This window comes from Phocoena phocoena, chromosome 19 (assembly GCF_963924675.1).
Source record: "Phocoena phocoena chromosome 19, mPhoPho1.1, whole genome shotgun sequence".
Classification (NCBI taxonomy): domain Eukaryota; kingdom Metazoa; phylum Chordata; class Mammalia; order Artiodactyla; family Phocoenidae; genus Phocoena; species Phocoena phocoena.
The window spans coordinates 59,686,930-59,700,557 of record NC_089237.1 but is presented as its reverse complement, the minus strand read 5'-3'; the positions used below and the strand labels follow the sequence as shown (position 1 = coordinate 59,700,557).

The 13,628-nt window shown below is 54.8% G+C and overlaps 1 protein-coding gene across 1 annotated transcript; it reads left to right on the top strand.

The window, feature by feature from the left end:
• The first annotated feature begins 2,754 nt into the window (after positions 1-2,754).
• TMEM11 (transmembrane protein 11) lies at positions 2,755-12,957 on the top strand. Its single transcript, XM_065897744.1, has 2 exons — positions 2,755-2,837; positions 12,114-12,957. Exons 1-2 carry the CDS (start codon positions 2,755-2,757, stop codon positions 12,628-12,630), a joined length of 600 nt encoding a protein of 199 aa, XP_065753816.1. The 3' UTR covers positions 12,631-12,957.
• Positions 12,958-13,628: the final 671 nt, after the last annotated feature.

Sequence of the window (13,628 nt, the reverse complement as noted above, 5' to 3'; positions counted from 1 at the left end):
GGCAGGGTCCCCTCAAGGCAGCCTGGCTGGCAAGGTGGTCCTGAGAGGTTCAAAGCCTGGAGTTAAACGGCAGGACAGAGCTGCAGGCACAGCGTGCAGCCTTTGGGTAAAAGAAAGCAGGTTTTTTTTTTAAATTGAGGTATAGCTGATGTACAATATTAAATAAGTTTCAGGTGTTCAAGATAGTGACTCAGCCAGCCTGCCCAACACCTCCACAAACAATGGCCTGTATTAAATCCCTTCTGTTTGAAATACCTCGGGTGGATTTCTTTTCCTAATTAGACACTGACTAGTATAGATAAAACTACCCCCATTTTACAGTTGAGAAAAGTGACATTCAGAGAGAGGAAACAACTAACCAAAAGCAAACCCCGTACCTCTCCTCTGTCCCTCTGGTCCCATTACTGGGTCACAATGCTGTCCCCAGCTCTTCCTTGCACATTCATCCAGGCCCCATGCAGATGCTAGAGGTCTCTTGAAAAGACCTCTAGCCAGCTGTAATCTCCAAGTCATCCATTACATCATCCTGCTTAGTTTCTCGTTAGTATTTATCATGCACTGAAAACTCTTACTTAGTTGTTTATTCGACTGGACTGGAAACTCCATGAGGCCAGGAAGTGTCTGTCTTACTAAATGCTGTGACTCTGGTGCCTGAGAGTACCTGGTACTGACTGCACACGACAATTATTTGCTATGAGAATGAATGAACAGAGGAGCAAGGGAAGTGCCAGAGATTTCTGAGCACCAGCTAGGACCCACCTTTCCTGCTGGCTGCTTCTCTGCCAGCAATCAGGACTCTCTGGGGGCCCACAGGAATTTCAACTCCCACCATTCAGGTTGTGCCCTCAGTGGGAGCTCAGTTACTACACGCTGAGGGAATCACCCTGCCCATGAATCTTCCAGGTGTCTGTGCACTAGTAGTGATGAACAGGTGACATTCTGGGCGTCTCCACTCAAGTCAGCAGACTGCGGCAGATGGCCTGTTAGAAGTTAAGTGCAAGAGCAGGGAGATGGGGAGATGGTCCCAGGCCCACAGTTGCTTGAGCACTTTCCTCTGTGCACTAGATCCTGGCCTGACTCTTCCTGAGAGACACCATAGCATAGCGAAATCTCGGCAACCAGACAGCTTGGGCTCAAATCCTGGCGCGTGACTTTAGCGAGTCACTCAGGTAGGTCCTCCTCATTTGCAAAATGAGAATGTGGATAAAAACTATCACTTTCACAGGGCTGTTGTGAAGATTTAAGAGTTAATCACTTAAAATAATTAGAACAGGGCTTGGCCTGACTTAAACGTCAGTTGACTGTTACCTTGTGTGGTGTTCTGAGTTCTAAGGTGTCACCTTATGTAATACTCATACTGGTCCTCTGAGGAGAGGTGCTAGTATCACACCCAGGTTACAAACTGGGAGGCTGAGAAAGGGAGGTTATAAAAGCAGCCCCCCCCCCCACACACACACAAAAAGCAGCCCCAGGTTCAAACCCAACTGTTCTAGAATCCCTAGAAACCCTCTGAATCAGCAAACTGGTCCAGAGAAAACAGACTAATCACAAGGCGAGATGGTCATCGTTCGGAGGTCTCTAAGCAGGGCCGCACACTGTTACCTGGAGGCGGGATTGTGACCCAACAGGAAGAGCAGGTACTGCTGAAGGATGGTTGGCAGGGAGAGAAAGGCATTTTAGGCACAGCGTGGACCGTCTGGGGACCTCCGAATCTGCTAACCTGGCTCTGGGCAGGGAAGGTAGGCAGTTGAAGCTGGAGAGGGGAGCAACCTCCACATTACGGAGGGGCTTCTGGGTTGCGCTTAGGAGCTTGAGTTGAATCTTGTAGGTACTGAGGGCCCGTGCCAGACTATTAAGACTATTGTAGACTATGAACCGAAAGGAAATCCTGAGGAATCCTCAACGATGGGAGCCGCATCTACACCCGACAGCCCTCGGGCCCTGGTTTGCCCGGTTCGGCCAGACCCGGGGGCTGAGAGCAGGCGCCGTGCTTCTCCCGTCCCTGGACACGGCGCTGATTTCAGCATGAGAGTTGCTCAAATGCTTATGGGACCAATTAATATGTCTAGCGACGCTGTCGGTCGGAAGCAGGGGAGGGACTACAACTTCAGAGCTGCGAGGGGTCCCCCGGATCAGCCCCTGCTCGGAGGGGACAGCGGGCAGGAGTCACTGGGCTCCGTCCGCCCTCCCGACTCGGCAGGGTCCAGGCAGGGCTCCCCGCCGGCGGGGTGAGGGGCCAGCACCCGCCTTCGAAGACGCCCGAGTGCGGGGCTGTGTCCTCGCCACCACGGCCGGACGAGGGTGCGACGTGCGCGGCGCCCCGTCTCTCCCAGCAGTCATCACACGTTAAACTCTCCCCTTTCTCCGCTTCCAGACACTCTCTGCCAACAGCCTGCCAGCAGGGACCCCCTGGCGGCGCGGGGACCGCGTCTGTCTCGCCTCCCGAGAATTTGGGGGAATGAGCGAGAGTGGCCCCTCGGTGACCTCGGCGGTCGAAGCTCTCGAAACGCAGGAGGCCTAGCGGCGGCTAGTCCGGAAGTGGGCCCTCAGCTCCTCCTGTCTGGGCCCGCGTTTCCCAGGCGGCCTCGGGGTGGGCTTCCGGCGCGCAGTGTATTGTGGACCTTATAGTCCCGCGGGGCCCGATCCCCAGCCGGCGCGCCGTCCGGGGCGGCGGCCGGACTACAACTCCCTCCCGCCCGCGCGGTGTCGCGAGGCCGCCCGGCGTGAGGCGTTCGCGAGCGGGGAGTCTCCAAGATGGCCGCGTGGGGAAGGAGGCGTCTTGGCCCGGGCGGCGGCGGCGGCGGCGGCGGCGGCGGCGGCGGCGCCGCCCGAGAGAGGTGAGGCGCGGGCTGCTCCCTGCGGGCGGCTCGGGGCTGGAAGCCGGCGGGGCTCCTCAGGCTGCAGCGCCGTCCCCGCCTCCACCCCGCGGCTCGCCCCGGTCCGCCGCCGGGCGCGCGGGGTCCCGGTCCTGGCCGACGCGGCCTCCGCGGAGGGCTCAGGAAGGGGCGATGGCGGGCTGGGCACGGCTGGGCCGCGGCGGGACCCGCCTGAATGCCGCGGGCCGAACGGCGCCGGAGATCCCGGCCGCCTGGTCGCGCGCGTGGTCTTCTCAGCCGTAGCGAGGAGTGGCTCTTGGGACGCAGGAGGAAGGGGAAGCCTTCCCATCGCGGGGCGGGCGGGGTGGTTCGCACGGTCACCGAGGGGCCTCAGCCTTCCGCGCTGTGACTCCGGGCGGGGAGCCGGCCGCTTCCCCCGGGGGTGATCCTTGGGACTTTGGAGGCGTTTCCGCCAGCGCCCCTGCCGTGGAAATCCTTTGCAGCGACCTTTCCTAACGAACGGTGCGTGAGTAGGGCAGGGAGCCGGGAGCTTGTTTCTAACAAGGTAGATCTCGATTTGAAGGACTCATTTCTAGAAGATAAGATTGGAGTCGTCGTTTTCGTGTTCCGTGTTGAATTCACAGTTTTTGCTTTTGGAAAACAGTTTCAGCTAGTAGAAGCCACTAGAACCAGTTCAGGCCCCAGAAGTTTGGGAAAGGATGTGTATTCGTGGACTCATCCGGTTTGCACTGTCCTGACCATTCTGTTACGAGTGGGCTGGTGCGGTAGATATAGGTCAGCAGGATCTCCGGGTTTGTTTTGGGGTTGTTTTGGTGAGGATTGTTGAACAGAAAAGTTCTCTTTCTTTTCTCTTCCCCCTTCCTCCCCTCCCGCCCCGCTCTCTTTTTCTCTCGACTGTTCTGCGTTATTCTCTCTCTTTGATTGCATCACATACTCATTGTGGTCGCCTTCCTGTTTGGTTAGCTGTGCTGATAGACCCCTCCAGCTTGCATTTTATTCTCGAGCTCGGAGTTACCCAGCCTTGTCCCTGCCGCACTTCCTCTTGTTGGAGAAGCAGCAGTGAATGGCCAGCAAGTATTTTTGTTTTTCCACCTCCCACCTGGTTATTTCTTAGATCAGACCATAAAAAGTTAAAGAAGAGATCTCGATGGTTTCCAGATGGCCTTAAAAACTAGCAAACATTTTCAAGATCTTTAATGCAAACATTAATCCTTTAGTAATAGGAAATAACTGGTTTAGAAGACTCAGTTGCAGAGAGAGAAGCATTCCTCCTTACTGGATAAAAACAGCAGAAAGGGCCAAATGAGGACGCCCCAGACACCATACAGGGGCCGTGCCAGCAAAAGTTACAATTTTACTGATCTAAGAAATTGGATATTGGGTTTTTTTCTCTTTGGTTTAAGGCAAGTGTTAATTCGAAACTGAGTTTGCAAACCAGGATCCCAAAGGCTGAAACTAGTCCTTGACTGTGATCCTCAGTTTTTAAGAGAATTTAAGTTAGTTGCCAGTGGTTATAAATGGAAATAGTTCACATAAAACTCCTCTGGAAAAGCTGCGTGGTGGCTCTTTTTGGTCAGGGCAGGTGCTCATCATTCCTCATCTGCCAGCTTGACTCATTGCAGTTACCTGCCTGGTCTCCTTAGGTGTTCAGGTTGCACCCTTTGGCCTGAACGGCAGGCTCTGCTTGCACATGCATATGTCGTGTGTTAGCCAGAAATGGGGCGTCTGGTTTTGTGGTTTGGGGGGCACCACCTGTCATCCTTCCAGATAACCGGGAGTGGCTGGGGGTACCCCTTGGTTTGCCTCTGCCATGAGGCCCCTAGCTGGGCTCTTTTGGAGGAGTGTTTGCCTGGGCTGTTCCCTGAGATCCTCCACGCTGAGTAGGGGATGGAAACCTGGCCTGGGCACACCTCCGTTCCTGCTCAGAGGGTGGGAAGACTTCCGGGTGGGGCAGGCTGGATTAATTGATTGCCCACACCATAGATTGAGGCCCAAGCATACCTAGTGGCTCCTGTGACCGAAGTAGGCTGATTATGGTGTTCTTAGATGACTTTGTTCCATGGCATGTTTGTGCTGACTCAGATTTCAGCTCCACACTGTAAGACCACTTTCCCGAGTTGCTGCACACACTTGGTTGGAATCTGCTTTATGCTGACACCCAAGAAAACGTCGTCTAATTTGGGGCATTGGCTGGAGCAGAGCAACGCTTTGGGCAGACTTTCCAGATTTCCCTGTGGCTGCAAACTCTGAAGCCTGCATTGTATTTGAAGGCCCTGCTTGGTGCCAGACCTTCCGCAGGAGTTACTGTTGTCAGCTGTGTGTTAATGATGGTCCAGTTTAGAATACATAGTGTGTGAATTCTTGCTTTACCTGGTTCTTGAGTCTAGAGCTGTGTTAATTCAGTGCCCACTAGTCACTTGCAGCAATTAAATTTAAATTAATTAAAATTAAATAAAGGGAAAAATTCAGCTCCTCAGTCACACTATTTGCATTTCAAGTGCTTGGTAGCAACACATTAGCTCGTGGCTAATATACTGCACGGCACAGATAGAGAACAGAAAGGTCAGCGCTGGTCTAGACCAAAATAGGAGAGGGGTGGAAATAGCAAAATGAGAGCTGCTTGCACGTTGAGTTTTCTCTTCAGTCCATTAGATCTAGGGAACCCACAGTGTTTGTAATGAAGAACATCAGACCCTGAGCTGTAACCTGAATTCTTGTCCACAACTCCGCACACTGGCAGCAAGCACAGCAAACAGATCGCCACTTGTCCTGTCGGCCTCTTTGAGACAAACTTGCCCGTCTGGGAAGGCGCGGTGCAGGTATCTGTGTGTTCTGCCGCTTGGTGCCAACCTGGGCCAGCTCACAGAGTCGCCCCTCTGTCCCATGTGGGCTGCCTGTCCTCCTCCTGAAGGGCCCCCGAGTGTCCCTAGTTCTCTGTGACTGTTGAATGCGAGGGTGCGTGGGGTCTGATTCTGATCACGATGTGAGGCCGCAGCACAGTGTAAAGGCCTGGCGTGTTCAGAGGGCCGGGCGTGCTGCACTGAGTGCTCAGGCTTTAGGCTTTAGGGTGGAACCACTTTTTGTGGCCTTTCCCCTCCCGGGCTTATGCGGGTGTCTGCTCCAGCATCTCTAGGCAGCCAGTTCTGTGGGGTTACTTCCACATCTTCTGTGCTACGCTTTATTCCCAGGGACTGGGCCGTCCTCTTTGACAGCTTTGCTGTAAGCTTTGAACTGCATGGATGTGGTTCTGGCTGGCTGGTGGAGGGGTTAGTTCCCAGAACAGGTGGACCACAAGCCACGTGGGCAGGTGGCTAACATTCCCGGGGCAGTGTTCCCCTCATTCTGACCTGGTCGTTTCCTTTAGAGCCGAGGGCCTCCAGGGGGTTTGGATGTTCTCTTTCTCGAGTTTCTTTCCTCCTGGTCTGTATGAGTCGTGCCAGTGCAGCATCTGCACCCAGGTGCGCGGGTCCCGCTCAGCTGGCTGCCAGAAGGCTCTGATCCTGGAAGTTGGATGTTGTGGGTTAGGGTCTGCTGGGGTTCGTCCTCTGGGGTGAATTTCCATTTTCCTTGATTCGTTCAAGCCGTCGGGGTTCCAATGGCAGTAACTCGTGCCTCTGTAGTTCAGTCCTTCAGGCCTGACTTTCTGAAGGAGGGAGGGTGGTCTTGTGTCCTGAACCGGGCCTCTCTGCACTGCCTCCTGGGCAGTCTCGGCCATTCTGCTCAGGGCTGTCCACTAGGGCAGCCATTGGTCACTTGCGGCTGTCAAGCATTGGAAATGTGGCTGGTGTGTCTGAGGAACTGATTTTTTTTTTTTTTTTGGCTGTGTTGAGTCCTCCTTTCTGTGCGAGGACTTTCTCTAGTTGTGGCAAGCGAGGGCTACTCTTCTTCACGGTGCGGTGCGCGGGCCTCGCTGTCGCGGCCTCTCTCGTTGCGGAGCACAAGCCCCAGACGCGCAGGCTCAGTAGTTGTGGCTCACCAGTCTAGTTGCTCCGCGGCATGTGGGATCTTCCCAGACCAGGGCTTGAACCCGCGTCCCCTGCATTGGCAGGCAGTCTCTCAACCACTGCGCCCCCAGGGAAGCCCAGGAACTGGATTTTCAATTCCACTCCATTTTACTTAAGTTTAAACAGTGCTCGGGCCTTGCGCTGGGTGGCGCCTTGCAGCTGTCACCTTGTGTGCGTGCCCGGCCCAGCCCATCTCACCCCATCTGCACTCTGCGGGCTGGGGCCTTTGCACCGTTTGACGCGACGGAAGCTGGCTCAGAGCAGCAAGGGGGTTTGTCCTTGGACACAAAGCCAGTGAGTGACTGAGAGGAACTCTTGGTGCGCCGTGGTCTTGTCCCCAAAGCAGAGCTGCCCGGTCCCTGGAGCACCACGGGGAGCCTGTTCCCTGGCACGTGGCTTCCTCTGAAACAATGAGAACGTCAGGTGCCAGTTTGGAAACATCCTCAGTATTTGGAGCTACAAGGCTGTGCCTTTCAGTCCTAACTGGCCTTTGAAGCCACAGCATAGGAGTTTACTGCTTTCCTTGGCTCCCAAGGAAGTGATTTGGGGTTTGCCAAAAGTGGGTTTCCCTAGACCAGGGATGCAGGGGTGGCACCACGCGGCATGTCACAGCTGGTCACGTGACCCTGTGCTTATTGGGTGGAAAGCAACCTGATGCATGGACCTAGTTTAATTTTCAGCCACAGGTGCTCTTAATTACTGTTGTTTTTCGTCTCCTGTCAGTCCTTTCAAACGTACTTCCTCTAAGTCTGTTGGGAACCTGTCACATTCAGGCCCAGGGTGGGGTGGGGCGGAGCAGACTGCGATGAAAACAGTCACTGCCCTCAAGGAGCTTGGCATCACCTCCTCCTCTGTTTGAGCTGAGACTGTGAGCCCAGGGCCGCTCCAGGAAGGGGCCTTAAGGCAGGTGTTTGGGTCGGTTCTTCTGGTTCCAGCAAGACCAGAAAAGGTGGTGGGTTGCAGGGCCAGTGCCCACTGGAGCAGAAGGGGGGCCCCCTCTCCTCGGCTGGGAGGGCCTGCCCTGTCTGGTCTCTTCCACCCCAAGGGATTCAGAGCTATTGGACAGGATTTTTCTTTTTATGAAAAAATTTATAATTAATTTTCCCATTATAAAAGAAACACGTTTATTTTTTCTTTTTGAAAAATACAGAAAACTAAAATTTAAAAGTTACCTGTTGGGCCACCATCCAGAGAAAACCATTATTGGCCTTTTTTTATGCAGAGCATCTTTGATGCTTCCCACCAGATATTTTGTCTTGGAATTTTAAAAATTATATGTTAAATCCATCAAAAGTATGTCTTTACCATATGAAAAGTTACAAACTTGCTACCATATGTACGATCTTGGGAACACGAGGCTAAATGAAGGAATCAGCTCCAAAGCCCACGTGCCTGCCACGTGATGCGTTCCCGCAGAACGCCCAGAAGAGGCAGATCCACAGTCAGAAAGTAGGTTGGTGATCGCCATGGACGGAGGTCAGGGGAGAATGGGGAGTGACAGGGTTACCTTTGAGGTGAGGCAGATGTTCTAAAATGCATCGTGGTGTTGGTTGCACAGCTCAGTGAAAAGTGTCGAGCCACTGACTTGTGCGGTTTAAATGGGTAAATCTGTCACAGTAAAGCTGCCATTTAGGACGCACAAGTCAAAACCACCATGAGATGCCACCTCGTGCCACTGGGATAGCTGCTGTGGAAAAAAACAAAAGTGTTGGCCAGGACATGGAGAAAAGGGAACCCTTGTGCAGTGTCGGTGGGAATGTACATTAGTACAGCCACTGTGGGAAAGTGTGGAGGTTCCTCAAAAAATTAAAAATAGAACTACCACATGATCCAGCAATCCCACTTCTAGGTATATATCCAAAATAATTAAAAGCAGGGACTAAAACAGATATTTTTACACCCGTGTTCACAGCAGCATCGTTCACAGTAGCTAGAAGGTGGAAGCAGCCTATCGACGGATGGATGGATAACGAAACGTGGTCTATACACACAGGGAATATTACTCAGCGTTAAAAAGGAAGGAAATTGACACTTGCTACAACGTGGATGAACCCTGAGGACGTTATGCTAAGTGAAAGAAGCCAGCCACAAAAAAAGATACTGTGTGACTCCACTTACATGAGGTCCCTCCCTGAGCAGCCAAATTCATAGAGACAGAATGTAGAAGGGTGGGGTGGGGTGGGAGTTGTGGTTTAATGGGGACAGAGTTTTAGTTTTGTAAGACAAAAAGAGATTGGCTCCCCAACAGTGTCTAAGTGTACTTAACCTTACTGGACACATAACACAAAATTTACAGATAGTAAATTTTGTGTTATGTGTATTTTACCATAATTTAGAAAAAAAATTAATAAACCAAGTGCTAGCATCTCCCTGGCCCACACTTCCCTCCCGAGCGCAGGCAGCAGCCACCTTACTCCTGAATCCTCCATCGTCTCCGTGACAGCACATGCTTGGTTCTGCAGTGTGTGTGTGTGAGAGAGAGAGAGAGAGAGAGAGACGTTCACGGGTGTGGTGCACCCACTTCCCCTCAGGGTCGCGAGGGACCGGGAGGCTGTGCCTCCACGGCTTTCCCTCCCTTGCCTGAGTCACGGTCTCTTTCTCTCTGCTCTCGAGTCTTCTGCTCTCACCTGGAGTGCTGCTTTGAACATTCTTGTGCACCCCTGACTTTTGGAGCTGTCTCCCGACTTTGTGGGTCCCATGTCTGAGGCTCCTGTAATCCCAGGTTCCTTCAAGACTGGCTTCGAGATGGCGTGGGATCCCCTGGGCCGGATTCTGTGCTGGCAAAATGAGGTTTGTTCTGTGGGCTCTTCGTGGTGGCTGCCAGGTTCCCCAGGATTCCTTTGAGGACTATCTCCTGGGTGCTGCTGGAACCAATTGTGACGAGGAGAGGAGGAGACTGACCCTAGCTGGAGGCAGGTTCACAAGCCCCGAGGGGGAGCCCGTGACCCTGACCCGAGGCAGCGCCTGCAGCAGCCCCTGTGGCCCGGCAGGCTGTGCTCTTCTGTGCAGGCCAGTTCCGTACTGTAAGCTCCATGGAACCTGCCAAATTCAAAGAGTTCTAAAGTCATTTGGTAAGAAGGGGCCCCTTTTCTTTCTGGAGCCCCTCCATTCCCCTCCTCAGAGACAGTCGTAACTCTTGGGTCTTTGTATATCAGCCCAGAAACATCTGTGCATCTAAAAGCAAACGTACACTTTCTCAGAAAGGCACTGAAGATCACAGGCTACAAACACTGGTCTGTACCTGACTTTTTCACTTTAAAGACCTCTTTCCATTATCGATGCGCTCTCAGTTTTTTCAACGTGAACCCTTTTTACTATGCTCTCTTGCTGGTCATTTCACACCTGCAACAAAATGCAAAAATATAGTCGCTTAGGAAGCCCAGGACTCAAAGGATCCCAATTAGCCATTAGGTGTTGGGTTTTTCATCTGCTTTTGTGTACAGGGTTCAAGTTGGGGGTTGGCTGGTGGTGCTCTGAGATGGTTCACGGCAAACTTCTGACTGGGTTCTTTCCTTAATTGAGTTACTTTTGACCCAGAAACAAAGCAGGCCGCATGCAGTGGGCGCTGGGGTAGCTGGGCAGAGGCGGCCATGGCTCACTCTCGAGTCCTCGGCCACCTGGCTTGAGAAGCAACAGTCCCTGTCAACTGCAGGACTGAATCTGGTGGTCCAGGCAGCCTTTGAAACTACATTGCAGGGCAGAGGGTTCCCCGGCCCCACCTCCCCCCCGAGCAGGTGGGGCTGTGGGTGCCGACCGCAGGGTGGGTCCTCTGACAAAGGGGGCGCCTGCTGGTGGGTCTGGCTCTGCTTTGGACCTCGTGCTGCCTCCCTCCCCTGCACAGTGTGTGGAGTCCTGGAAATCTGCTGCTTTATGCGTCACGGTCCATCCTTTCCTGAGCAGGTAAAGCAGGTTTGGCCTCTAAAGCAGAACTGGTGGTGAGCCCAGGGCGGTGTGCCCGCTGGGCTGGCTGGCTCCTGAGCCTGCTGTGTTGGAAGGCGCCGGGGAGGGTTCTCCGCGCTGTGGAAGGCCGGTCACTGGTTGGCGGTGACGGACAGGAGTGGGGTGACTGGCCCACCGTAAGACTTGGGGCTCCAGGCGGCTTTGGTGGGCGAGCACGCCATCCACACACCCTCAGCTGTGCAGTCCCGACTGCCCGTGTCCACTGGTAGTTGCTCCCGTGCCATCAGGGCTGAGCCAGCAGCCTGGAGGGACTTGGGGGCACAGCCACCAACCTGTGGAGATGGGCTCGCCCAGCACGCTGTGGGAGGAACCAGGAGCCCGCCCCTGGGGTGGGCGCCAGCGGTGAGGGTGGAGCAGACGGGAAAGGAAGGCCTGGGTGAGCACCAGGTGAGGGTGGGGTCTGCCCACTGACGTGTCCCCGAGATGCTGGGGCTTCAACTGGTGCTTCCTTGTTGGGCCTGTTTTGTCACTGCACTCAGGTAGGTTAGGGTTTGGGCAAGAATGTTCTCTAATCCCGGCCTTGACACCCGCGCCTCGCTCTGAGCGTTCCAGAGGGACTCTGGCCGGAAAGCTCACCTCGGACGCCGACAGGGAGGCATCGTCCCCTGGCCTCACTCTGGCGGTCAGCGGGGCGGCACAGACCCTCCATTTTCCCGTGCTTCTCTCCCTGTGCCTGTCTTGGCTGATGGACTTGAGAACACAAAGGAAATCTCTGCGCCAGAGCTGCTCCTGCCGGGAGTGAGGCCCTGCCTCTTAGGTTTGCTTGTCTGCTAAGGTGCCTTGTAAGGTGCTGGATCCCACATGGGAGCCTGTCTCCATTCTGAGTTAAAACCAAATGGGGAGGGGGACTTCCTTGGCGGTGCAGTGGCTAAGACTCCATGCTTCTGATGCAGGGGGCGCGGGTTCAATCCCTGGTTGGGGAGCTAAGATCCCACATGCCATGCAGCACGGCTCCCCAAAACATCCCCCTGGGAGCACAAAAGGGCGGGCACCAGTGGCCGGCTCTCCCTCGCCTGTCTTTCCTCCCAGGAGTTTACCCAGCAGTCCGGTCTCCGCTGCCTTGAACGCGTAACAGCTTTCCTCTTTGAAGGAAATGCTGACCCTGGAGGTTCTGGGGTGACCTCGCTTGACAAGCTTTCCCTGGTACCTACGCGCGCGGCCCCTCGTGCAGCCGCTGACCAGGCAGCTCCGAGCCCCGCTCCCAGCGGCCGCCCGGTGTGCTCAGGGCAGGCGCCTCTCCTCTGGGGACGGCATCTCTGCAGAGCAGCAGCCTCTAACCAGCTCTTCTTCTTCCCCACCCCTTCCTCCTAAGGGTGAGCCTGTCGGCCACAGACTGTTACATTGTGCATGAGATCTACAACGGGGAGAACGCCCAAGACCAGTTTGAGTACGAGCTGGAGCAGGCCCTGGAAGCCCAGTACAAGTACATCGTGATCGAGCCCACACGCATCGGTGACGAGACAGCCCGCTGGATCACCGTGGGCAACTGCCTACACAAGACCACCGTGCTGGCGGGCACCGCCTGCCTCTTCACCCCGCTGGCGCTGCCCCTGGAGTACTCCCACTACATCTCCCTGCCTGCGGGCGTGCTGAGCCTGGCCTGCTGCACCCTCTACGGCATCTCCTGGCAGTTCGACCCCTGCTGCAAGTACCAGGTGGAGTACGACGCCTACAAACTGTCCCGACTGCCCCTGCACACACTCACCTCCTCCACCCCGGTGGTGCTGGTCCGGAAGGACGACTTGCACAGAAAGAGACTGCACAACACGATAGCACTGGCGGCGCTGGTGTACTGTGTACGGAAGATTTACGAGCTCTGCGCCGTATGATCGGGGCAGCGTAGGGGGAGCAGGCAGCCCGGCCCGCGGGGTGGCAGAATGGAGCCCGGGAAGGCGTCTGGCTGCACGTTGGTTATTTTAAAGAAATAACAGATCACAAGTGTACCAGGGGTTTTTCCAGCTCATCACACTAAGATGTGGATTCCCGTAACCCGCGGGGGCCTGAGGTTGTGGAAGGCCGACCAGGCAGTAGGATGTGATGGAAGCAACGCTACTGAGGGGATGTGAACGCGCTTGGGGGGTCGTTAAGTATGTTGTTTAACTGTACCATCCAGAGCCAACCAGAAGCTATTGACCATTAAAATTATCAGAATTTCACCTCCAGGTGTCTGCTCTCTCCGTGACGGTCCTGGTGGGAGCATGCAGCTGGCAGGAGGGGCACCACCTGTAGCGCGAACAGGCCTCTCGCCAGGCAGGCCCAGCCCCTCCCAGAGCAGCCTCATGCCTTGGTCCGAGGCGGCACAGCTCAGTGCCGCTCAGGGATGTGGCAGGACAGGTAGGTGGCGAGGCCTGGCACCTCTTGTCCAGATTCTGACTTAGGAGAACACAAACTAACATCTGTATTTTTTTTAAAGCACTGAAGCTGTCCTGATGTGTCCTGAGTTCAACCTGCTGCCCCCCTCGTGTTCCACAGAAAAGGGGGCCATGCCGGCCCGAGACTCTCTGCTCGGTCATCCCTAAGGGGCACTTTTCTAAGCGGCAACCAGACTGATGTTCACGTGGTTTTAAAGGATCCCTCAGGAAGATCAGACACCAGAGAGTAACAAGGGGTGCTGGGAAGGTGTCAAAAGGGTGTATGGGGGTGATGGGGCCATCTGTTCACAGGAGGAGAGCCAGAAATTTCAGAAGAGTGAGAAACTTTGACTTAATTCCAAGGGGCCTGGAAATGCCGGTCCCTCAGTTGGGTGCTGGGTGGCAAACGGTCTGGAACAAGGGTAAACTGGCAGTGATCCTAAACAGACCTACCTTGACCGTGCAGTGCCCACCAC